The 26,201-nt window shown below is 34.6% G+C and overlaps 1 protein-coding gene across 1 annotated transcript in view; it reads left to right on the forward strand.

Moving 5' to 3' along the window:
• Nucleotides 1–9,677: 9,677 nt before the first annotated feature.
• The window catches only part of LOC136027141 (uncharacterized), a 122,722-nt gene continuing 106,198 nt past the window's right edge, over nucleotides 9,678–26,201 (forward strand). The window contains exons 1-2 of the mRNA XM_065704108.1: nucleotides 9,678–10,615; nucleotides 25,343–25,633. Of these exons, the coding sequence (XP_065560180.1) occupies nucleotides 9,752–10,615; nucleotides 25,343–25,633 (1,155 nt within the window). The 5' untranslated portion in view covers nucleotides 9,678–9,751. The remainder of the gene's footprint in view (nucleotides 10,616–25,342; nucleotides 25,634–26,201) is intronic.

Below are 26,201 nucleotides of genomic sequence, written 5' to 3' on the forward strand. Positions count from 1 at the left end.
GGCAAACTTGACTTTTACGGGCAGAGAAAAGTAAAAGTTAATTATTAGAAAGGAAAAGTTATCAATTTGCATTATGTTATGGCTTGAATTCGGTCTTTGTACAGAGCTGTCTACGCTCCTTATTGCCAATCCTCAATGAGTGAAAACATCGTGCAATCGTCAGTAGACAGTTGAAACTTGTGTCTGATTTGTTGGTTCATCATTTTGCATGCAAGATTAATTAATTTATAATAGGCAAGCTATTTAATTTCAAAAGAAAGAATCTCAAAATGGACGACGTTCATTTCTTTTTTCGTCCAATTTGGCTTATTCATTTTTTTGTACAACTATTCACCGACTTGAATACTGTGCACATTTTTAGAAATGATCAAACTTCTCTACTGTCATTTCACTTTGCCCTTCCTCCCTATTTTGTTTGTTGGGACCCTAATTCTGCCAACAATTTGAAGTATTAAATTCCTAACAGTCCTTGCATATAAAAATTATTTATATCGTTGAATACATGCGGTGACCTTATATGTGTGCTACTTTAAGCTTTAAGGATGTCAAAAGTATTCTCTGGTTTGCTGAAAATATGGAAAATCTCTCTGCACTTTGAAAACCGGGGAAATTTTATCTCCATCTTCCGAGAAAGCCAATTCCTACAATTCGCCGGAATCTCTTTTAGATGGGTTCATTTTTCCCTGTGTTGGGCTTGGTTGTCTGTTTTACATTCATGACTGCTAGATACATTATTTCTACTCTTTCATATATCAAGACCGTCAGAAGTAAGTATTTGGTGATACTTTGTTAACCGGAGGGTTGTTCCTTTTCACGGACCTGGGTCGTCCTCTGGTCATGTCCTGAAACGTTCCTGAGGCTAAAACAAAAGAACATATTCAGTTAATTCTCCTGAGTACACGGACTCCCGTTCTTCTTAATGAATGAAACAAAGACTTTCTGACAGAGAACTCGCATTTCTTAGCTAGTGATCTATGACATAGGGAAAATCAAATTTAACCTGATAACACATGAATTTGATATTTCTTAATTTTATCTTGTCACATTTTATGTTTACAGGGTTAGCTTTAACTATACCAACTATTAGTTTGCAGTAACTATACCTGCAGGTAACTATACCTGACTATTATTGCAGTTAGGAGCGATAGCCGATTTCGATGTCAATCCCTGATATATTGAAATCGATGAAATCCCATGTCTCCAAAGCTCTTGTAGTCAAGGCGTCAATCCGTTGACCATCTACGCGGTTTCGGCTATACTAAAGCCAAATGCATTTTGCTGCATAAAATAAAATATGGAGGAGAAAGGAGAAGAAACAAACTAAAGATGTGATTTGGGTTTCCTGGCTGTTAATAAGGATTAGTAGTATGTACAAGGAAGATTTTTAGACATCTAAGATATAGTAAACAATTTTAATAGACCTATTTTTCAACTATTTCTATGAGTAAGAGAAGTGGATATAGAGTACGACTGAAAATGGATCAAAATGCCTTGTGGACTACTTTTGTTCAACCACTGCTTTCTTCCTTAGACTGCTGCTGGCAATTTTGCATTCTCAGTTGTATCTGCTGAATAAATATAGTTTCTTATAACCCTAGTAAATTTTATTTTGTACTAAGCTAGAAGACCGCTCAATGGGAACTAATATCTGATTCCAATGATACAAAATTTATTACGTCACTTCCGGTTGTAAGGCCATTTTGATTTGTAACCTACATTTTAGTATTTAAAATTTTTGTCGTAATTCATGTCACAGTCATTAATAAATTGATTTTTGACTGGGTAGCTCATATGTCTTCTGTAAAAATAGAGTTTATGTTACTGATTAGTTACCTTGTATAGAGACTCCTTATAAATTCTTATAGTTGGGGTGTTTGTTTGATAGCATTGTTCGCTTGGTTTTACTCCGCAGACTTCAGCTACTCGAAGAGCTTAAAAATTTAAGCATCAATTGTAACTTTCAACGGAATATAAACTAGTCCTTTTTTTAATTGGTTCAGTTATTTACATTTCACCTGAATTGACGATGTGTCAAAAGTTAGCACTGAGTTAATTACACTTATTCATGAAATTTTATCCCTTTTTTTTATCTAAATTGGAAAAGATTGTTAAAAAAAAAAGTAGAAAAATACAGTACTGAGCTTTATAGACACTACTGGCGATACCGATTTTCGTTTCATGGTTCTTAAGCCATGAAGTGCAATGGGAGGCTGGGGCAAGCCATTTTTGTACTTTCGCTCACCCTTCATGTTTACCTTCCCCAAATTTCTCCAGGTAGCCATTTTGAGCTGGGTTGACTCTGGTTGAGCCACTGACGTCACGCCAATGACCCCTTTGAGCATTGCTAAAAGTACATGGACCATGGACCTCTGACGCAACACATTACCACTGGCAAGAAAGACTCTGGAGGCCAGGACCCCTTCTTGAAAAATTTTCAGAGGTGCTCATCCTCCCCCCCCCTCCAAGAAAATTAAAGATATGCTCTGAAATGTTTTTAAAATTATTGTACCAGGCACTGAGGGTTGAATCCCTCCCCTTGAAAAATAAAAGTTTATTCCTAAGATATACCGACACATAGGTATGTATCAAGGAATATGTTTTGGGAGACCAAATTTGAAAAGGCACAAAACGTGGGATCTGTAAGAAAGGTATAGAACAATGTGGCAAAAGCCATAAAAACGAAGAAATTTTGGAGAAGGGAATCAGGACCCAAGCCTCTGTTTATGTGCCTTGGATGCTCTTATAATTGTATATAAACTCTCCTAAAACAATGAATAAACTATAAAATTTGTCTCGCTGAAATTCATCTTTATTTCTTTAACCTCTTTTCAGATGATAATTAAATTTTTGTGACTTGGCGCAACGTCTAAGTCAAATACATTTTCTAGCCACTTAAATTTTCTATTTTTCGTCCTCGACATTAAATGCTTTGATCCTTTAGACTCGGGCAATATACAACAAAATTAAAAAACAGCTTCTTCTTTACTAGACACGGGAAAAGGAATGGTTTCTAAATAGTATCCTGAAAACTATCTTCCTGTATCTATCTTCCAACAAAAGGAAATTCGACCGCAAATATGCCAAAAGCTTGATTTCTTCATACAAATACCAAACTTGAAACACACATTTCCCCAAGTATTCTTGGTCGTCTAGGGTCAAAATAAGGTAAAGAGGCAAAGAATACGGCATTGACTACATTGATAAGCACAGGGTACGTGATCAACGTGATCAGAGGTGCTGATTTCCGTTTCATAGTCCTTCAGCCACAAAGTGTAATGGGGGGCTCGGGTAAAGCCACCCTGTGCTTTCGCACATCCTTCCTATTCCTTTAGACTCTGGCAACACAATTAAAGATAGTTCCTTCTTTTCCACCTGTATTTATTTTTCAATGAAAGCAAATCTGACCGCAAATTCACCGAAAGCTTGATTTCTTCATGAAGGGTGTATCCAAGGGTTTCTGAGGATTTAACTCCTTCCCCATCGAAATGTTTGTCCAGCTCGTAAACACGTAACAAACATGTACATAAACTAATTTTTGATTCTTTTTTGAGGTTTCTGTATCCCCTCCCCCCGGAAAAAACTCTCCAAACAAAATTCTGGAAAGATCCTGGATACAGCCCTGGTCTCCATTCAAGTACCAAACTTGGAAACACACCTTTCCCAAAGTTTTCTTGGCCAGCTAGGGTCAAAACAAGTAAAGAATATGCCATTGGACTTTATAGCCCCTGCTGGTGGTGCTGACATCCGTTTCACAGACCATCAGTCAGTAAGTGCAATGAGGAGGGGGGGGAGTCATCCTGTACCTTCACACACCGTTCTTGTTTACCTTCCCCATGTTTTCTCAGTGTACCCATTTAGAACTGGATCGACTCTGGCCGAACTTACCCCTGTTCCAAGCGAATTAACATGCGACAAGAATAACGAAAACCCCAGTCTTCACCGACAAAAGATTTCAAGTCTAGCGTGCCAACCACTCGGATAGGACGGCTCAAAACTCATCTCCTACAAAATACTTGTTATGAGTAATTGCCGCTGAAAGAAATTAGGATCTGTGAACAATTGTTGTGAATCCTTGTTTTAAACTAAGGTGGCATCTGGTAATTTTGTCAACGTGATCATTCATCAGATCAGAGCTGCTAAAAGCCTATTCACAATGAGATTTTATTAATACCTCAAATTAGCTAAGGCTAATTTGAGCCAATCAGAATTACCCATAGAATTTTTCAGCCAATCAAAAAATTCTGAAAAAAATCTGATTGGCTCAAATAGACGCTAGGAAATTATCGGCAATAGCAAAATTTCATTGCGAATTGACTCCTCAAGCTGTAGATCTAACTTGAAATTTTTTTTGAGTGTGTTGATATTGGACGGCATGGCTTTGATCAATTGTTTGAACTGAGAGTAATCCCTTATTTCTTGCTAGTCGCTCTTAAATATGCTGATCTCCCATTTGTTAGTCTGCAAAATATTTTTGTGATCCTAATGTTTTTTTTCTCATTTTTTCATCAGTCATAATTTTTGTCAAAGGATTTTTTTTTTTAATGTGTTTATATATATATAAGTATGGCTGAATATTCAAATCTTCTCTGAATACAATTAAATAAAAAAAAAAAACAAGTTTTTTTAACTGAAAGTAAGGAGCGACATTAAAACTTAAAACGAACAGAAATTACTTCGTATATGAAAGAGGCTGCTTCCTCATCAACGCCCCGCTCTTTACGCTAAAGTTTGACTCTGTCTCTCAATTCTTCTTTTTAAAACAGTAAAAAACTTTAGCGTAAAGAGCGGGGCGTTGATGAGGAAGCAGCCTCTTTCATATACGAAGTAATTTCTGTTCGTTTTAAGTTGTAATGTCGCTCCTTACTTTCAGTTAAAAAAACTTGTTTTTTTTAATTTAATTTCTGAACGTTTTTGAATCAATGCATGTTTTGATTTTGGCTCTCCGCAGAGGAATAATTAAAACGAAATTTGCATTTTTTTTTTTTTGGCTAAATGGCTTTCTCATAATTTTGATCGAATGATTTGGAGAAAAAAAGAGCGGGGGAGGAAGCCTAGTTGCCCTCCGATTTTTAGTTAATTAAAAAGGCAACTAGAACTTTTAATTTTTTACGAATATTTTTATTAGTAAAAGATTTACGTAACTTATAAATTAGCTTACGTAAAGAACTTTTGTATTCTCATATTTTTATTACATATATGAGGGGGTTCGCTCCCTTGTCAGATCCTCGCTCTTTACACTAAAGCTTAAATTTTGTCCCAATTCATTAAGAATGACCCCAGAATCACAAAAGCCGTAGAATAAATAGTTGAAATTACTAAAAATACTTTAACGTAAAGAGCGAGGTATTAGGAGGAGGTGAGCCCCTGAAATGGGTAATAATTTCTGTTTGTTTTAAGTTTTAATGCTGTTCCTTACTTCCAGCTGAAAGAACTTTTTCATATTTATTTTTTCATTGTGTTTTTAAATAATTCTAGTAAATCCTGCGCTCCCTTCATGGAGATTTTCTTCCCCCATGACAAATTATCGATGGAAAGTTCCCTCAGCATATCCCCCTCTTCTCAACCCCTCCCCCAACCAAAAAAAATCCTCCTGAAAACGCCTGTACACTTCCCAATAACCATTACTATATGTAAGCATTGGTCAAAGTTTGTAACTTGTTGCCCCTCCCATGGGGACTGTGGGGGAGTAAGTCGTCCCCAAAGACATAGTTATAAGGTTTTTCGACTACGCTGAATAAAATGGCTATCTCAGAATTTTGATCCGTTGACTTTGGTAAAATAATTAGCGTGGGAGGGGGCCAAGGTGCCCTCCAATTTTTTTGGTCACTTAAAAAGGGCACTAGAACTTTTCATTTCCGTTAGAATGAGCCCTCTTGCAACATTCTAGGACAACTGGGTCGATACGATCACCCCTGGGAAAAAGAAAAAAAAAACAAATAAACACGCATCCGTGATCTGCCTTCTGGCAAAAAATACAAAATTCCACATTTTTGTAGATATGAGCTTGAAACTTCTACAGTAGGGTTCTCTGATACGCTGAATCTGATGGTGTGATTTTCGTTAAGATTCTATGACTTCTAGGGGGCGTTTCCCCCTATTTTCTAAAATAACGCAAATTTTCTCAGGCTCGTAACCTTTGATGGGTAAGACTAAACTTGATGAAACTTATATATTTAAAATCAGCATTAAAATGCGATTCTTTTGATGTAGGTATTGGTATCAAAATTCCATTTTTTAGAGTTTTGGTTACTATTGAGCCGGGTCGCTCCTTACTACAGTTCGTTACCACGAACTGTTTGATTTGATATGCTTAATTCTCAAATAATGTCATATTTTGTAATTTATGCAAAGTCTGTTTCCATGATTTTATTTCCTTTCAGGGGAAACATTTGCCATGGAGCAAGGAGGAGGGCGCAACTATCCCCCCCATACACCAGTTTGCCTCCTTAGACCCCAGTTTGCCCACCCTAGCAAGAATTTAGTTTCTCAAAAATCTAGTCAAAACTAAGACAGCCCCGGAATAATTCAAGCATTTACAGAAACGGATCAGTTTTCTTTAGCATATCTTTATCTCTTTTGTTACTATATAGCTCATTCTTCAGTTTTCACTGTCATTTTCAATTGATTTGGGAAAATGTGGCTCCAATTTTAACCACCCCCCCACCCCACCCAGGATTTTGATGAAATTACGCCACCTGGTTTTATATGTGTCAAGCTTTGTCTTTTGGGCTTAAATTATATTGTGTTCCTTTTGAGTTCCATAGTTCCTTTAGCTGCGAAGCATGAATAGAGATATATTTAAGCTTAATTTAATATATTAATGCTTAATTTGCTTAATTTGAAGATACTATTTCTGCTTAATTTGAAGATACTATTTCTGCTTAATTTGAAGATACTATTTCTGCTTAATTTGAAGATACTATTTCTGCTTAATTTGAAGATATACCTTTCTGCTTAATTTGAAGATACTATTGAAAATTTCTTTTTATCGTGGGTGATTCCACGCAATTTGATTTTTTCGTAATCTCATCAGGGCCACATGTTACTTTCAAAGATACGTAAATAAGCTGTAATTTGGGTAACGAGTGTTATTATTTAATTACGTTTCCCTCTTCAAAATTCTCTAAACACATACAAAGAAAACTATACAAAGAAGTTTATAACAAGGAATGCCACATACCTCATTATGTGTTACTTCAATTTCGCTAGAAGTAATTTTCATATAAGAGACTTTGCTTAATAGGCTTTAATCGACAGAGACAGGACCCATTCCTATTTGTAAATCCTGTGTGAAACGCCGAGGTCATATCATTTACCACAATTTTGTTTTTTCATGTCTTAATATCCGTCATAAGTTAACTACCAGCAAGCAGTCATTAGTAAATATTATAAGAGTTAAAGGTTAAGAAAAAATAGTTCATGGCTGTTAGTTTAGTCAATTATAAAATTTTTAGCAACATAATACCAAGAACTCAAGATAGTCAGGAAGGTAGTATTTATTGATTTATCGGTTGAAATTCCAGTTCAAGTATGTCATTGACAGGGGCAAATTTTAGATTCAAGGCTATTTATTTAGGCATTACAAAAATGTCTTCTTTTTTTATTTAAAAAAAAATGACCCTGAACACGAAAGAAGAATTATAATCATAATTCCTTAGAAATTAAAGCTCACTTTCTTTCGTAATTTAGCTATAACCTACTATTTAACAATTTTATTGAATTTATAATCGAACTAAAGGGGTTGGTAAAAACGAAACCCCTTAATATCGCTTTATTAATCCTCGAGTAATTTATTAGAAAGTTAGTTTTTTGACCATCAAACTTCCCCAGTCTTTATAAAAATGATGTGATATTCCCAGTGGAGTTAAAGCTAAATAAATAAATTTCAGGAAACTGAAGTCATTGGAGCATAATTAAAACTATTAGGTTCAATATAGTCTAAACTGACTAAAGAAAAGCCTGTTGGACGACTGCCATAAAAGAGAAAAAAAAGACTGTTGTACAAACAGTTTGGGGGGAGAGAAAAAGATTTTACTCTCTTGCCCCAGACAAAAAATTTTAAGTTCGATCACCCCCTTCCCCTTTTCCCCATCGAAGCACACAATAAAATATTCTTGGAAGTTCCAACATGATCCTCCTGTCGTGAGACAAAACAGACTAGAATATATTTCCAAAACTATGTACAAAATTGTCATCTCTTAATAAAATTAATATTAAAACTTCTTCCACAAATGCAGTTTTTCCAAGAAAAGTAAAGAGCTATAATAAATTGCAGACGACCAGAAATGAAGTCAAATAATAATTCAAGCTTAAAACGAATATAAAATACTATCAATAAATAAAGAAGACCCAAAACGATCAGATATTACAATGAATGGTCAAGTCGAACTTAAAACGACAGAGATTACCACGAAAAAGAGATGGGTCAATGCCCCCAAAGCTTTCTAGAGACCCGAGCATCATTTTCGCTTTACGAAAAACAATTTTTATTTTGAACAGTGTGTTTTTATTTGTCATGACATCAACAAAAATTGAAAGGAAATCATCATAATTTACTAAAAAGATTACTAAAATGACAGTTTAATATATAATGATATTCATTCCTGGAAGTCTCGGTAACTTTGGTTTTACTAAAGTTGTAAAAGAGAAACACTTAAATATATGTTGGACTTAGTAAAGCGTAAATTATTTCCATATGAAGTGATATTGGAGAAAAAAATTAATAAAAAGTTGAAGCCATTTAGTTCTTCTCTCGGGCAGCACTATTGCGCTGCTTAATTTTCCAGGGTTCTAGTGTTAGAAAAAGAGGTTTTTTCTTTGTTTTTTCTGAAAATGTCGTATTTTTCTGAGACAATGGTACAAGTTGCCTTTTCCAATGTTTTCTGTATTCCAGGGGAGCTGGAGCCCTTGCTTTCCCTTGCGCAGACCCTTGATGACTAGTTAGCAAGGCTGACACTATTCAGTATTGAGCCGTGTCCTTTCTAATGCTTACGATGATACGGTCACCCCTGAAAAAAAAAACTCGCAAACATGATCTTCTGGAAAAAATACACGATTTTCATATTTTTACAGATAGGAACTTGAAACCTCTACAGTAGGGTTCTCTGATCCATTGAATCTAAAAATGTGATTTTCATTAACATTTTTTGACGTTTAAAGGTGTGTTTTTCCCCTTTGAAAAAATCAGGCAAATGTTCTAAGGCTCTTAGTTTTCGATGGGTTTACACTATACTTAATGAATCTTATATATTTGGAATCAGTTTAATACACAAATTCTTTTGAAAAGTTTTCCTCAAATTTTCAAGGCGGAGATTCAAAAAGTATTATAACAACACGTGGCGGCTTTGACAAGCAGCTTAGATTTGAATCTGAATCTGTTTTCAATGGATTCTGCTCTTTTTTGGACAATTGAAGATTTCACATTTATTTTCATCGTTTAATGTGTCAGAAAGTGTCAGAGAAGTAAGATCCCATTACGGAATCATTACACCCATTTTCTTTCAATCCAATTCATTCAAAATTCCATTTAAGCAGGAGAAAAGTCGTTATATCAACAACAATTGGTTAGAAAAAGTTCACTTTTTGGGATTGTCAGTCGCTCGTTTTTTAATTTGTTTTTGACATTTGATTTTTCGATCTACCCGCTATGAAAAGAGAGAGAGTGAAAGAGCATATAATTGCAGATTGCTTATACCCGCTCAGTTTGCGCGGTTTATGATTAGACATCAGTAAAGTTAGTATTTAGTTAAAAATGAATACTGCTCGGCGAATGGATCGGTACTTAGAACCAACGTCTCGGAATCAAAGTGTTCTTTTTGCTTCCGTTCATGGATCGTTTGTTCCTCCTCCACCAAGGATGACAGGTCACGTTGTATCGACTAGCTGGACTCATAGAAGAGGAGGTGCTAAAATAGTTGAGTACGGTGAGAAACTGAAAACAATTTCTGAATATCGAAAACCAGTTCAAAAATTAACCTGGAAAGTCAGTGCACCTCCCGTGCTCAAGACATACAATGAGAGTGATGCTACTATAAATTCAATGACAATTACAGATTTGACTCCTAAGACAGCGATGAACAAACTTCTAGTATTCCTGGAAAATAGATTATTTAGAGAAGCTACTAACTTTATTAACCGTTTAAACCATGACACATTTAAATTAATCTTGAGTGAACTGCCAGTAGATGAATTTGTGAGAAACATGCCTCAGAGTTTGCCGCTTTTAGAAGCTCTATATGCTAAAGTGTTCCTTTCTGACGGGCTCAACTTTTCAGTGAGAACCTTAAGACCAGAAGAAGTTGTCATGCAGATGACCAAATATTTTGCAAAAAGTTATGAGAACGAAAAAGCAATTGGAGACCCATCGTTTGTTGGGAGCTGTAAAAAGCTATTGAAAGTAATTTTATTATCGGATTCTAAGGTAAGAAAAAGTGTCTACCAAAAGAAAAAAATGTTAAACAAAACGATTGAAGGACTGGGTCATCACGGACTTGTTGGAACTTCAGATGAGTCTTTGACAAACTTGCATGATGCTTTGAAAAAGGAATTTGAGAAGGTTGTGCATTCCTACAAAGAAGCTATACATAAATTGGATGATCTGGCTCTATCTTCAAAAGTAAGTCTATTCCAAAGTGTTAATTTTTATATTGGGTAAAATTCTAGTTAATTGACTTCTTGCTATCTCAGAAAGGGTTTAGGTTAGGAAAATGAAACTTTCAGGGATGAATCTACAGACTAAAGTATGTCCCGGGAAGGTATTTTGAAGCAACTACCTCCACTCCTTCTCCCTCTAGAAGGTCCTGACCTTTGATGACCTTTAAAAATATGTGTGTTATAAAAGTGAAACCTTGCAAAATAGATCTTCTGCTTAAATGATGTACAACAAAATAGTTTTCAGCTTCATAACTTTGCTCAATTCTATTTTATAAGTTTTTAAAGATATGCAAATAAATTTCCTAAATTTTGAAAAAAAAAACATTGATATGGCTCAAAATTCTACTCAAATAACAGGAATTGCATTTTCAGAACTAAAGGCAGAGAAAAAGCAACTAATAACTGAAAATTAAGGTAAAATGCTGTTTTGTCAAAATTTCAATTGGTATAGACCTGCAATGTAGGCAAATTTCAAGACCCCCTAGAGGGAGAAGGAGTGGAGGTGGGTACTTTAAAATACATTCCCGGAACTGGCTACTGTAATAGCGCTATTCTTGCTTGACTTACCTTGCTGCTCAGCCAAAAAGTAGATTATAGGTCCCATAAAGTTTGTTTAACCCCTTAACGGTCCCAAAAAAAAACAAACTAATTTTCTTTGCCCCCCCCCCTCCCTTAACTTCTCTCCAGTAGTATCTTGAAGTTTTAGCTTCATACCTCCATCCTGGCACGTACGCGGGGGGGGCCTTTGGCCCCCCCCCCCGAAATTTTGTGTAATGTTTAATTTCCCCATGGTTTCTTGGGATTTCTGACAAAAGTAGGACATTTATTAAGAATCTAGATACAGGTGTGAAGCCCTTTTTTGGATTTTACAGCATGTAATTATCCGGTCAAGTCATTGCCCAATTATTAACTCATTTTCTGTCTAACTTTTTACCCTCTTTGAAGTAATTAGCGATTGTACTGTTATTTTTTGTCGTAAAGAGAGTTTGCTTTCCACATCAAAATAGAATTATCCTTGATATTAGGGTGTTTATCCCCCCCCCCTTTTCAGGATAAAGTAAAGCTTTCAATGGATCAATTTTGGAAACTATCATTTTTATTGAAATTGACGTTTTCGCAATAGAAGAACTACCCCCCACAGCACCCATATTGCACTGTTCACCCTAAAATTTCCATTTCAGTGGGATATAATAGATTAATCACTGGTTCGGAATCGCTATGAACATAACCTGAGCCTAAAACGTACTTTTGAGGCTTCAGTCCCCCCCCCATCCGCTACAATACTACAGATTAAAGTTAATCTGTATTTTCTGATGTACGTGCTTTTTGCATTTATTTAGCTACTAAATAAAAAAAGTGCTTCTTTATATCTGCTGTTTCGAAGGTTTTGGCCCCCCGCAAAAAATTCCTGCGTACGTGCCTGCATCCAGCCTTTCCCAAAATATGCTTTTTTGATTACCAAGATACATGTGGTGTATTTAGATTTAACTACTCTGAAAATCCAAATCTCTACATCTCCCAGATCAAAATACAAGCCACCTAGGTGCTTATAGTTGATGAGTCAGAGACAAAAACTGTTGAGCCCATTCCCCTCCCCAAAAACTAGGATTTGAAGTATTCTTGCGCCCTCTTCTCTCCTCAACAGCGTCTGAAAGTTTCAGCTTTGTTCCCTAAGCTGTTGCTGAGATATTGAAATGGGCTATTGTGTGTCTTTTGATCTCCCCCTCCTTCTACTCAAGTTCATGCTTGAGATCTGCTCGCCCCTCTTCAGTGCTGCTGGAAAATTTTAACTTGACCCCAACCCACTCAGCCATTCCTAGGGTATTACAGATAATTTGGTTCACATAGCGCCTTTTCATTTACTCAGGTATTTGCGTTGTTTCTAGGTTATAGACTTGTGAAACTCTGGGAATATTGGCTTTGCGAACGACCCCTGTGATCTTTTCAACTAATACCATAATGTTAATTATTACTAATCTAATTAATTTAGAGCTATTGCCCTGCGGTCGTGGGGGTTGTTTCGACCCTGGAGGAATACTTATTGAGCCTTTCAATGCTGCTGAACAAAATGACTATATCAAAGTTTGGATCCAACATTATGGAACTTATGGAGAGGAATTGGCAGCAGAAAAGAGCTCGAGACGAGAGGCTGGCTGCCTTCAAATCACTTTTGGTTCATAAAAAGAGCGTTATAATTTTAAATTTGCAATTTCTGTGGCCACCCATTCAATGAGAAGTGTTTGGGAACAAAATTTCTTCGGCCGTTTTATGGGTGCTTATTAGAACCTTTTTTTTTGGGGGGGAGGGGATATTTTTTTATTTTTCGTTATACACTGGGGTCATCTTCGCCCAGAAAGTTCACTATTTAATTTTTGAGCTGATCAGAAATAAATAAAATAAGCCCTTTTCGGGCCCAATCTTTCAAGGGGGCTTGTAGCAGCCGATTAGAAAAAAATAAATTTGGCCCTTTTTGGGCCCTATCTCTCAAGGGAGTACGAAAACCAAAAATTTGGGGGAAAGCCAAAAAGCAAGTAAATTTTTGTATGTTTATTACTTCATTTGAAAGAACCTTTACCTCACAAAGAAAACTAACGAGCCATATTAAAACCTAACACAAGCAGAAATTACGACATATGATAATTCAGACCTAAAATGAACAGAAACTATTATGATTGAATCAATTTAACCCAGAACGAACAGACAAAAAACAAGAAAAAACATTAAACACAACAGAAACTACTGAGGATAAATACTAAAACAACCAGAAGTTAAAATGAATAATCAAGTAAAACTTAAAAACACCAGAAATTACCACGGATAAGAGTAAGGGTATAGCCCCCTTACACCCTCAAAAGACCAGAGCGTCATTTGCGTTTTAACTGCAATTTTTTCCACTTTGAGCAGTCCGATTTTTTATTTATTCTAAATTGATCAAAAAGACACCAAAGACCAGCAAAATCAAATAACAAGGCTTATAACAACAACAACAACAACAAAAAAAGAAAATCACGATCATAATCAATATTACAGGGGAAAACATTATAGGAATAATTACATTCGGGACTTTCATGTTAATTTTACTACTTGAAAGGATATTTTTGTAAAAAAAAGCAAAAAAAAAAACAACAAATAAAAAACTATTAAGTGAACCGTTGTACGGAATATCTTTGAAACCCGTATTCTGTGATAATTATCAGAAATAATAAAGAGGTAAAAGAAATTGTCTAAAATTTTCCAATGCTAAGTTTTTCTTTCCATGAGCAAAATTTCAGTTAGAATTTGAATTTGTAATGTTTCTTGGATTTTTAAAATCCTTAACTGTGTTGCTGATATTCTACCAAAAAATCTAGGTTTTTTTTTTGTTTAACAGAAATGGGAAGTACCCTATTTGATTAGCACCAGAAGTTTGAGCTAAAAAAAAACAAACAAAAAAACTTGGTGTACATTTTACATAAGAGAAAAAATGTTTATAAATTAGTTACTTAATATTTAGTCTTTACTGACGTAACTTAAGGAGACGTAACCTTATGTATTATAAAAATAAAACGTAAACTTGTTTGATTTCCGGCAAGTTTAGTGGCCATGCATTGGATAATAAGGTTTTAAATTGATTTATACCGAACAGAAATGATTATTGATTATGCCATATTGTAGCCTTTTAAGTATAAAAAAATATGTATTTAAAAACTGGAACTTATACTAATTTGGCACAGTTTAGATTAGATTTTATTAACTTCTTAATGAACTGTTAGGTAAAATCGAAAACATTTTAAAACAATTAGTTCAGCTAGTGAACGTGAGAAAAAAATTTAGCAGATTTTATGCAAATTAGAAATTCAATTTTATGCCGTAAATTCATGTAGCATTTGGAACATTTATATTATAGAAGTTTTTCAGTCTGAAAAGGAAATAAATATAAGATTTATTACAAAGAGAAAAAAAATAGATTAGACCATCAATTAATGTAATTAGATTCAGCTTTTATTACAGTTAGTATCTCACTAAAGCAGAAACTGTCTTGATTTGCATCTTGAATTTAAGCTTTACTCGTTTTAAGATTTATTTATTCATTTATATTAGTACCTGCAGTATTATTTTTTTTTGCTATGATTGTTTATTTAATTTCTGTCCGTTTTGGGTTTCATTCATTCTTCAATAGCAATGTCTGGTCATTCTGAGTTTGAGTTATTGTAGGTTTCTATTTCTTCTGATTTAGAAACTTTAATATGACTTTTATATGCTTTATATACTTTATATACTTTTATTTTTTATATACTTTAATATGACCTTTAGTTTTCTTTAAAAACTTCTTTGGAAAGTGTTTTTTTTTTAAATTAATTTCTGCAAGTTTTTATTGCCAAAGTTTTAAGTTTTCCAAAATTCCCTAGTTCAAGATAATCTTTATTCTAAAATAAATAAAAAGTCTCGGCAAAAACTAATAAAATTAAACTGAATATTTGACATATCTGATATTAATTGTTGGAAGATCCCCAGTAGAAACTTCAAAAACTGAAGTTTTGAAACTGTCTCTTTTGAGACGGTCTAAACATAGTCCCAGAAAGTCCCAAATGCATATACTTTACAATACCCTAGACACATATTGCTTTTGGCGTTCACAGCTCAGAACGGCATTTTCCACTGGTTTCGTCATGAAACTGTAACCACCTTTCGAAGGTTCTCAGATTAGGACAGATCTTCCCGTCTATATATCTTGGGGGAGTCTGAAACGAATGCATAAGAATGTTTTGTACGAGAAAGGTTACCCGTAGATGCTTTTAAGGAAGGGGACATTTCCCCTATCATCCCTCCCATTCGCCCTTCTATCCCTATTTCTCGCCGAAAGAAACCATGCCTACTCTTGCTTCTTAAACGCTGGTACGTTCCGGAGCTGGAAAATTAGGGTTCAAACTTTATTTTGTGAGATTAAATGTGCTTTACGAGCCAGCACCCACTAAGAGCCGGTGCCTAAGCAGGCTGCCCCCATTAGATCTGTTCCTGCTCCAAATCCTCCTTTGATTTCTCCCAGGTCTGTTGTTAAAATCGGGATCCTTAATAATATAAAAAAAAGAAGAGAAGTATAACAACCCTCAACCAGATATTCGGTACTTACGTGTTATCCCGACCACAATCAACAAGGTAGGTTAGGCTATTCGTAATGCATTATACCTACACTTGATGAAAATATAATACTTTAGTAACACAATTATGGAAACTGCAACAAAGAATTATGAAAAGCAGGCCGCCCAGAACCCATTATACCAACTCTATATATTAAGTATTGAATTAAAACATACTTGCATGGTAGTTTATTTCACTCTGGCTAAGCTAAATATATGAGTGTGCACACAGAAAAACTGGTTTTAACAGATCAAACAAATCAAACTTCCTGAGTGTGGTCGGGATAACACATAAAAACCAGATGTTTTGCTATTCGCAACTCTGTTCTATAAGAAAGTCTAAAGCTGACTATGTTCTCCTGAAAATTTCTACCCTGCTTGTAGAGGTTAGCTAAACCAGAAAACATGTATGCAGGAATAATTATCAACAAGCTTGTTTCAACGTTCAGGCGTCATCTGAAATGGCTTTCGAGTAGAGAATATAACAAGACATTTGTTGTTCAATCGTTAAAAGGAGTTTCAGTCGTTTTATCTCTGAACGAAATAACGATTAACAAGACTAGCGGCATGTCAACAAGCAATTAATGGCACCTCGATCCTTGCTTAAAAAATCGAGTGAAATTCTGAGTAGGCTACTTTTCTTTTGCTATTTTCATTACTTGAGCCCTCGCAATTACCGTTTGCTGACTGAACAATCGTGGTTAGAAGTTGAAAATTACTATAATTATTTTAAGGTATTTAGCTTTATTACATTAAAGTTAGACCTTCTGGATTCTTCCGTTAACTTTCTGCAAATGTCTCATCACCTTTGACATTGGATTTTGATTCGATAAGGATTAAAATAAGAATAGTAAAATAACATTAACATAAAGTGGAAACATACACAACGTAAAGGAACAGAAAAAATATAAACCTAAAAATATAATAAGCATGAGGATAGTAAAAAATAAATAAATATTCACATAGTATCAAACAAGTTTACCCACCTATAAGGTTAATTAAAATTGTTTGAATTTGTGTTTGATTTCTTGCTTACGCCACTAGAGTCATATAATTTGTGAGAATTACAAGTCCAGGCACGGCCCCTAATACTTTTAAACTTATAGATTTTCTGGAAGATACGTTTCATGCCTTTCGGCTTCCTGAATATATATTGAGCCGCTGTACCTTCTTTGGGGAGATTCAGCCCATCAGTTACATCAGAAGAATGGACGCATTTCCCATTTCATAATCATTTAGTAGAGAGAAATCTTTTGGAAATGTCTTTTTGCTTAAAGATCTGGGAAGAAAAGAAAAATAATAAAAAAACACAAAATTATAGCTTCTTCCCGAATAGCATTACTTCATTTTTATATAAATAAAAAAAAATAAAACCTAAAAAATGTTTTTTGACTCTGAATCCACTGAATGTTTATTGAACTTTGACTCTGACTCGAAATATGCATCATTTATTGATTTTAACTGGTATCATTAAAAAAAAAAAAATCATTTTTTTTAGCCAAGGGTGATTGTATTGAACAAGAAATTTTAGATTTGGAAGGGCCCTCACTTTAATTAAAGCAACGATTTCTGTTTCTTTTTAAGAGCTAAAAATAATCGGATGGTAGCTAGGCCTCTCTTGCACTTTTTTTGCCCTAAGGGTCTCTCACGGCCGAAAATGGCGCCATGTCAAAATTTCAAGACAGCCGTTTTAACGAAAGAGTTAGAAGTATTGAAAGCAATTATATTCCCAAAGGTAAAATAAACCATGCAACCCCAGGGAAAGGATTCAGTTCTTGACTCAGAGTTTTGAAAAATTGCCTATTTCATTGGCATGGCTCTAGAGTTGGCATAGTAAAAAGCCACGCACCTTCAGTGTATTACTTTTTCTTCTGACCACTGATATTAGACCGCTTTATTCTAAGAATAGAAAATTCTTAACCATAAAAACTTAAGAGGGGACTTTATTACATTAAATTCCTGACACTTCAAAAGTTGTTTTTTCCTGGCTTTAGTTTTAAGTATATATATATATATCTATATATATAAAAATAAGTTGTCTGTCTGTGGATGGATGGATGGATGGATGGATGGATGTGTCAGGTGACGTCACCTGAAAAAACTGGATTAGGTGACGTCAAAACTGAAAAAACTAAAAAAAGGCAAAAACTACAAAAAAAACTAAAAACTAATAAAAAAAATAAAAAAGCTAAAAAACTAAAAAAACTATAAAGGTAAAAACCAATAAAAAACTAAAAAAAAAACTGAAAAAACTAAAAAAAGGCAAAAACTACAAAAAAAAACTAAAAACTAATAAAAAAAGTAAAAAAGCTAAAAAACTAAAAAAACTATAAAAACTAAAAAAAGGTAAAAAACTAAAAAAAATAAAAAATAAAAAAAAACTAAAAAAAAGGAAAAAACTGAAAAATAAGCTAAAATAAAGGTAAAAACCAATAAAAAACTAAAAAAAAAAGGAAAAAACTAATAAATGACGACACTCAAAGAGAAAGCGACCAGGACAAAAGGAATGTTCGATTAGCAATCAACAAAGCACCGGGACACAGGGAGTATAAATGACGACCAGGACACAAGTAAAAAAAAAAATTAACAAAACTAAAAAGAAGGTAAAAACTACAAAAAAACTAAAAAGAAAAAAAAACTAAAAACTAATAAAAAAACTAAAAAATCTAAAAATCTAAATAAACTAAAAAAGAAAAAAAAAGGAAAAAAATAAAGGAGAAAAACAAAACTAAAAAACGAATGTATATACAGACCGGTACACCGGGATACAAATGACGACCGGGACACAGGGAATATAAATAACGACCGGGACACAGGGACACAACTACAACGGGGACACCGGGGGAAACAGGGGGATATAAATGACGACCGGGACAAAAAAACTAAAAAGAAATAAAAACTAAAAACTAATAAAAAAAACTAAAAAATCTAAAAATCTAAATAAGCTAAAAAAGAAAAAAAAAGGAAAAAAATAAAGGAGAAAAACAAAACTAAAAAACGAATGCATATACAGACCGGGACACCGGGATACAAATGATGACCGGGACCCGGGACACAGGGAATATAAATGACGACCGGGACACAGGGACACAACTACAACGGGGACACCGGGGGAAACAGGGGGATGTAAATGACGACCGGGACACCGGGACAGGGAATGGTCGATTAGCAATCACCATCAACAAAGCTCAAGGGCAATCATTAGAATCATGAGGTATAGATCTGAATACAGATTGTTTTCCCATGGACCATTATATGTTGCATGTTCAAGAGTCGGTAAACCTGACAATCTATTTATATGCAAAGACAATGGGACAGCAAAGAATGTTGTATATTCGCAAGTTTTACGTAGTTAAAACCATATATATATATATATATATAAAAATAAGTTGTCTGTGGATGGATGGATGGATGGATGTGTCAGGTGACGTCACCTGAAAAAACTGGATTAGGTGACGTCAAAACTGAAAAAACTAAAAAAAGGCAAAAACTACAAAAAAAACTAAAAACTAATAAAAAAAATAAAAAAGCTAAAAAACTAAAAAAACTATAAAGGTAAAAACCAATAAAAAACTAAAAAAAAAACTGAAAAAACTAAAAAAAGGCAAAAACTACAAAAAAAAACTAAAAACTAATAAAAAAAGTAAAAAAGCTAAAAAACTAAAAAAACTAAAAAAACTAAAAAAAGGTAAAAAACTAAAAAAAATAAAAAATAAAAAAAAACTAAAAAAAAGGAAAAAACTGAAAAATAAGCTAAAATAAAGGTAAAAACCAATAAAAAACTAAAAAAAAAGGAAAAAACTAATAAATGACGACACTCAAAGAGAAAGCGACCAGGACAAAAGGAATGTTCGATTAGCAATCAACAAAGCACCGGGACACAGGGAGTATAAATGACGACCAGGACATAAGTAAAAAAAAAAAAACTATCTATATATATAAAAATAAGTTGTCTGTGGATCTGTGGATCGTGGATCAGGTGACGTCACCTGAAAAAACTGGATCAGGTGACGTCAAAACTGAAAAAACTAAAAAAAGGCAAAAACTACAAAAAAAACTAAAAACTAATAAAAAAGCTAAAAAACTAAAAAAACTAAAAAAAAGGCAAAAACTACAAAAAAACTAAAAACTAATAAAAAAAATAAAAAAGCTAAAAAACTAAAAAAACTAAAAAAAGGTAAAAAACTAAAAAAACTAAAAACTAAAAAAAAACTAAAAAAGGTAAAAACTAAAAGAACTAAAAAAGAAAAAAATAAATGACGACACTCAAAGAGAAAGCGACCAGGACAAAAGGAATGTTCGATTAGCAATCAACAAAGCACCGGGACACAGGGAGTATAAATGACGACCAAGACACAAGTAAAAAAAAAAATTAACAAAACTAAAAAGAAGGTAAAAACTACAAAAAAACTAAAAAGAAAAAAAACTAAAAACTAATAAAAAAACTAAAAAATCTAAAAATCTAAATAAACTAAAAAAGAAAAAAAAAGGAAAAAAATAAAGGAGAAAAACAAAACTAAAAAACGAATGTATATACAGACCGGTACACCGGGATACAAATGACGACCGGGACACAGGGAATATAAATAACGACCGGGACACAGGGACACAACTACAACGAGGACACCGGGGGAAACAGGGGGATATAAATGACGACCGGGACAAAAAAACTAAAAAGAAATAAAAACTAAAAACTAATAAAAAAAACTAAAAAATCTAAAAATCTAAATAAGCTAAAAAAGAAAAAAAAAGGAAAAAAATAAAGGAGAAAAACAAAACTAAAAAACGAATGTATATACAGACCGGGACACCGGGATACAAATGATGACCGGGACCCGGGACACAGGGAATATAAATGACGACCGGGACACAGGGACACAACTACAACGGGGACACCGGGGGAAACAGGGGGATAACCTGACAATCTATTTATATGCAAAGACAATGGGACAGCAAAGAATGTTGTATATTCGCAAGTTTTACGTAGTTAAAACCATATATATATATATATCTATATTCACAGGTGGGACATAGGGACACAACTACAATGGCGCGTAACTATTATGGCGCGTAACGACTTACGCGCGCGGGGGGGCTTGGGGGGGGCGCGAAGCGCCCCCACCAACTAGGTGTTGGGGTGGCGCGAAGCGCCACCCCAACAGCTAGTATATATATATATTATATATATATATATATATATATATATATATATATATATATATATCTATATATATAAAAATAAGTTGTCTGTCTGTGGATGGATGGATGGATGTGTCAGGTGACGTCACCTGAAAAAACTGGATTAGGTGACGTCAAAACTGAAAAAACTAAAAAAAGGCAAAAACTACAAAAAAAACTAAAAACTAATAAAAAAAATAAAAAAGCTAAAAAACTAAAAAAACTATAAAGGTAAAAACCAATAAAAAACTAAAAAAAAAACTGAAAAAACTAAAAAAAGGCAAAAACTACAAAAAAAAACTAAAAACTAATAAAAAAAGTAAAAAAGCTAAAAAACTAAAAAAACTAAAAAAACTAAAAAAAGGTAAAAAACTAAAAAAAATAAAAAATAAAAAAAAACTAAAAAAAAGGAAAAAACTGAAAAATAAGCTAAAATAAAGGTAAAAACCAATAAAAAACTAAAAAAAAAAGGAAAAAACTAATAAATGACGACACTCAAAGAGAAAGCGACCAGGACAAAAGGAATGTTCGATTAGCAATCAACAAAGCACCGGGACACAGGGAGTATAAATGACGACCAGGACATAAGTAAAAAAAAAAAAAACTATCTATATATATAAAAATAAGTTGTCTGTGGATCTGTGGATCGTGGATCAGGTGACGTCACCTGAAAAAACTGGATCAGGTGACGTCAAAACTGAAAAAACTAAAAAAAGGCAAAAACTACAAAAAAAACTAAAAACTAATAAGAAAAATAAAAAAGCTAAAAAACTAAAAAAACTAAAAAAAGGCAAAAACTACAAAAAAAACTAAAAACTAATAAAAAAGCTAAAAAACTAAAAAAACTAAAAAAAAGGCAAAAACTACAAAAAAACTAAAAACTAATAAAAAAAATAAAAAAGCTAAAAAACTAAAAAAACTAAAAAAAGGTAAAAAACTAAAAAAACTAAAAACTAAAAAAAAACTAAAAAAGGTAAAAACTAAAAGAACTAAAAAAGAAAAAAATAAATGACGACACTCAAAGAGAAAGCGACCAGGACAAAAGGAATGTTCGATTAGCAATCAACAAAGCACCGGGACACAGGGAGTATAAATGACGACCAGGACACAAGTAAAAAAAAAAATTAACAAAACTAAAAAGAAGGTAAAAACTACAAAAAAACTAAAAAGAAAAAAAAACTAAAAACTAATAAAAAAACTAAAAAATCTAAAAATCTAAATAAACTAAAAAAGAAAAAAAAAGGAAAAAAATAAAGGAGAAAAACAAAACTAAAAAACGAATGTATATACAGACCGGTACACCGGGATACAAATGACGACCGGGACACAGGGAATATAAATAACGACCGGGACACAGGGACACAACTACAACGGGGACACCGGGGGAAACAGGGGGATATAAATGACGACCGGGACAAAAAAACTAAAAAGAAATAAAAACTAAAAACTAATAAAAAAAACTAAAAAATCTAAAAATCTAAATAAGCTAAAAAAGAAAAAAAAAGGAAAAAAATAAAGGAGAAAAACAAAACTAAAAAACGAATGTATATACAGACCGGGACACCGGGATACAAATGATGACCGGGACCCGGGACACAGGGAATATAAATGACGACCGGGACACAGGGACACAACTACAACGGGGACACCGGGGGAAACAGGGGGATAACCTGACAATCTATTTATATGCAAAGACAATGGGACAGCAAAGAATGTTGTATATTCGCAAGTTTTACGTAGTTAAAACCATATATATATATATATCTATATTCACAGGTGGGACATAGGGACACAACTACAATGGCGCGTAACTATTATGGCGCGTAACGACTTACGCGCGCGGGGGGGCTTGGGGGGGGCGCGAAGCGCCCCCACCAACTAGGTGTTGGGGTGGCGCGAAGCGCCACCCCAACAGCTAGTATATATATATATATATATATATATATATATATATATATATATGTAACGAAAAGAGAAATCACCAATGCAAGTGGGTCTGTCGGTCCTGGTTTTGCTACTTTGGTCACTTCCAGGTAAGCTAGGACGGTGAAATTTGGCAGGCGTATCAGGGACCAGACCAGATTAAATTAGAAATAGTCTTTTTCCCGATTTGACCATCTTGGGGCGGTTAATTCGGAAAAATGGAAAAAATGAAGTATTATTAACTTACGAATGGTTGATCAGATCTTAGTGAAATTTGATGTTTGGAAGGATATCGTGTCTCAGAGCTGTTATTTTAAATCCCGACCGGATCTGGTGACATTAAGGGGGGATTTGGGAGGGAGAAACCTAAAATCTTGGAAAACACTTAGAATGGAGGGATCGGGATGAAACTTGGTGTGAAAAATAAGCACAAGTCCTAGATACCTGATTGACATAACCGGAACAGATCCGCTCTCTTTGGGGTAGTTGGGGGGGGGTGTTAATTCTGAAAAATTAGAAATAATGAGGTATTTTTAACTTACGAACGGATGATCGGATCTCAATGAAATTTGATATTTAGAGGGTATCGTGTCTCAAAGCTCTTATTTTAAATCCCGAACGGATCTGGTGACATCGGGGGGAGTTTGGGGTGGGGGAACCTAAAATCATGGAAAACGCTTAGATTGGAAGGATCGAGATGAATCTTGGTGGGAAATATAAGCAGAAGTCTTAGATACGTGATTTACATAATTGGAACGGATCCGCTCTATTGGGGGGGGGGGGGTCAATTCTGAAAAATTAGAAAAAATTACGCATTTTTAACTTACGAAGGAGTGATCGGATCTTCATGAAACTTCATATTTAGAAGGACCTCGTAACTCAGATCTCTTATTTTATATCTCAACCGGATCCAGCGTCATTGAGGGGGGGAGTTAGGGGGGCCGGAAGTCTTAGAAAATACTTAAAGCGGAGAGATCAGGAATAAAAACCTGTCTAAGATACGTGACTGACATAACCGGACTGGATCTGCTCTCTTTGGTGGAGTTGGGGGGGGGGGGGGGTAATTCGGAAAAATGAGGTATTTGCAACTTACGAACGGGTGACCAGATCTTATTGAAATTTGATCTTTAGAAGGATCTTGTGCTTTAAAGCTCTAATTTTAAATTCCGACCAGATCCTGCGACATTGGGGGGAATTGGAGGGGGAAACCGGAATTCTTGGAAAACGTGAAAAACTGGGGTATTTTTATCTTACGAATAGGTGATCGGATCTTAATGAAACCTGATATATATAGAAGGATCTTATGTCTCAGATGCTCCATTTTCGACTCGAATTGGATCCGGGGACATAGGGGGTTGGAGGAGGGAAACAGAAATCTTGGAAAACGCTGAGAGTGGAGAGATCGGGATGAAACTTGATGGGAAGAATAAATACAAGTCATAGATACGTGATTGATATAATTGGAACGGATCCGTTCTCTTTGGAGGAGCGGGGGGTGTTAATTTGGAAAAATTAGAAAAATTGAGGTATTTTTAGCTTAACAACGGGTGACCGGATCTTAATGAAATTTGATATTTAGAAGGAATTCATGTCTCAGAGCTCGTATTTCAAATCCCGACCAGATCTGTTGACATAGGGGGGAGATAGAGGGGGGAATCGGAAATCTTGGAAAACGCTTGGAGTGGAGGAATTGGGATGAAGCTTGGTGGATAGAATAAGAAAATGTCCTTGATACGTGATTGACGTAACCGTACTGGATTCGCTCTCTTTGGGGAAGTTGGGGGGGGGAGCGGTTCAGTGATTTGGAGAGTTTGGTGCTTCTGGACGTGCTAGGACGATGAAAATTGGTAGGCGTGTCAGGGAGCTGCACAAATTGACTTGATAAGGTCGTTTTCCCAGATTCGACCATCTGGGGGGCTAAAAATAAAGGGAGAGGAAAAATTAGAAAAAATGAGGTATTTATAACTTACGAGTGGGTGATCGGATCTTAAATTTATTTTGATATTTAGAAGGACATCCTGTCTCAGAGCTCTTATTCCAAATCTTGACCGGCATTAAGCCTCTGATTTTTCTTTTAAATCAATCTATTGATTCTTAGAATTTGTTAGAGCTCATACCATATGAGCTCTTGGCTCTTAGCTCTTCTTGCCTCGTCACAAGTGCCATATGAGCTCTTAGCTCTTGTTTCTTAAGTGTTAAAAAATAATTTTAACAAATAATATGAACTCATTAATATAATCTTGACTTTCAACTAGAGAAGACGAATTCTTCAAAATTATTTTATGGTCTACTTTATGCACGTCCAGAATTTAACAGTTGGCTCATCATGAGGTGAAGTTGGTCCGCTTTGTTGTTTAGATGCGGTGACTTCAAGACTCCTACATCCCATTATAAACCCCACTTTATATTTCCTTGCACCGATATAAGTTAGGAGTGTCGTAATAGAAAATAATTCTTTTTTTTAATTTAAGAAGTCTGTAAGCAATGGTCCAGCTCCTATAGAAGCTTCACATCAACGTCAGCTATCACTTAATCAAGAGGAAATTCAAGGGAGGCTGATAAAAAACAAAACACTTTTGAACGTTGTGGAGCCTACTCTCTCCAATCATTCGTTGGATTTGTTCTTAGGAATCCTTCAACGAAGAATTGAGCACGATAAAGACGCACTGTTCCAGCATACCCAATTGAGGAAGGAAATGAAGGAAAATGGAGATGGTCCTATTGCCAATCTTCTAATGCGTTATAGCTTTGGATGTGAAAAAGTAAGTATATGTATGTTGGCAATGTTAATATAAAACAGTTAGAAAGTTTATGTTTAGATCCCTGGGGAGAAAAAAAACAGAAGGCAAGAGGGGTGAAAGAGAGAGAGAAAGATATATGCATACGTACATATAACAGTGAGGGAAGTCACATTTATTTTTAATTGTTTTCTTGGCCATTTTGTATAGAAAGGATTGTTTTAGCCACTCGGGACCAGGGGCTTTCATTGCTATGGGGTAGGGGGCTACTGCCCCTTAAAGACCTTGATTCCCCCCAGACCCCAGTTTCCCCCAGCTAAAATTTAGTTTCTTCAAAGATCTTTTTAAAACTAAGAGAAGCCTACATAATTCAAGGATCCACAAAAGTGGGTCATTTTTCTTTAGTATATCTTTACCTACATGGTTAATTTTTCAGTTTTCACTGAATTTTTACTTAATTTGGGAAAATTTACTCCAGCTTTGCCCCCCTCGTATTTTGAAAAAAACTATATCACTGCTCGGGAGAGGGCTCACTCGATCTAAAATTAGCTAGACGGCATAATAGTAAAATAATGAACAAACATGTTAATAA

The sequence above is a fragment of the Artemia franciscana genome, chromosome 5, assembly GCF_032884065.1.
Source record: "Artemia franciscana chromosome 5, ASM3288406v1, whole genome shotgun sequence".
In the NCBI taxonomy this organism is placed as follows: domain Eukaryota; kingdom Metazoa; phylum Arthropoda; class Branchiopoda; order Anostraca; family Artemiidae; genus Artemia; species Artemia franciscana.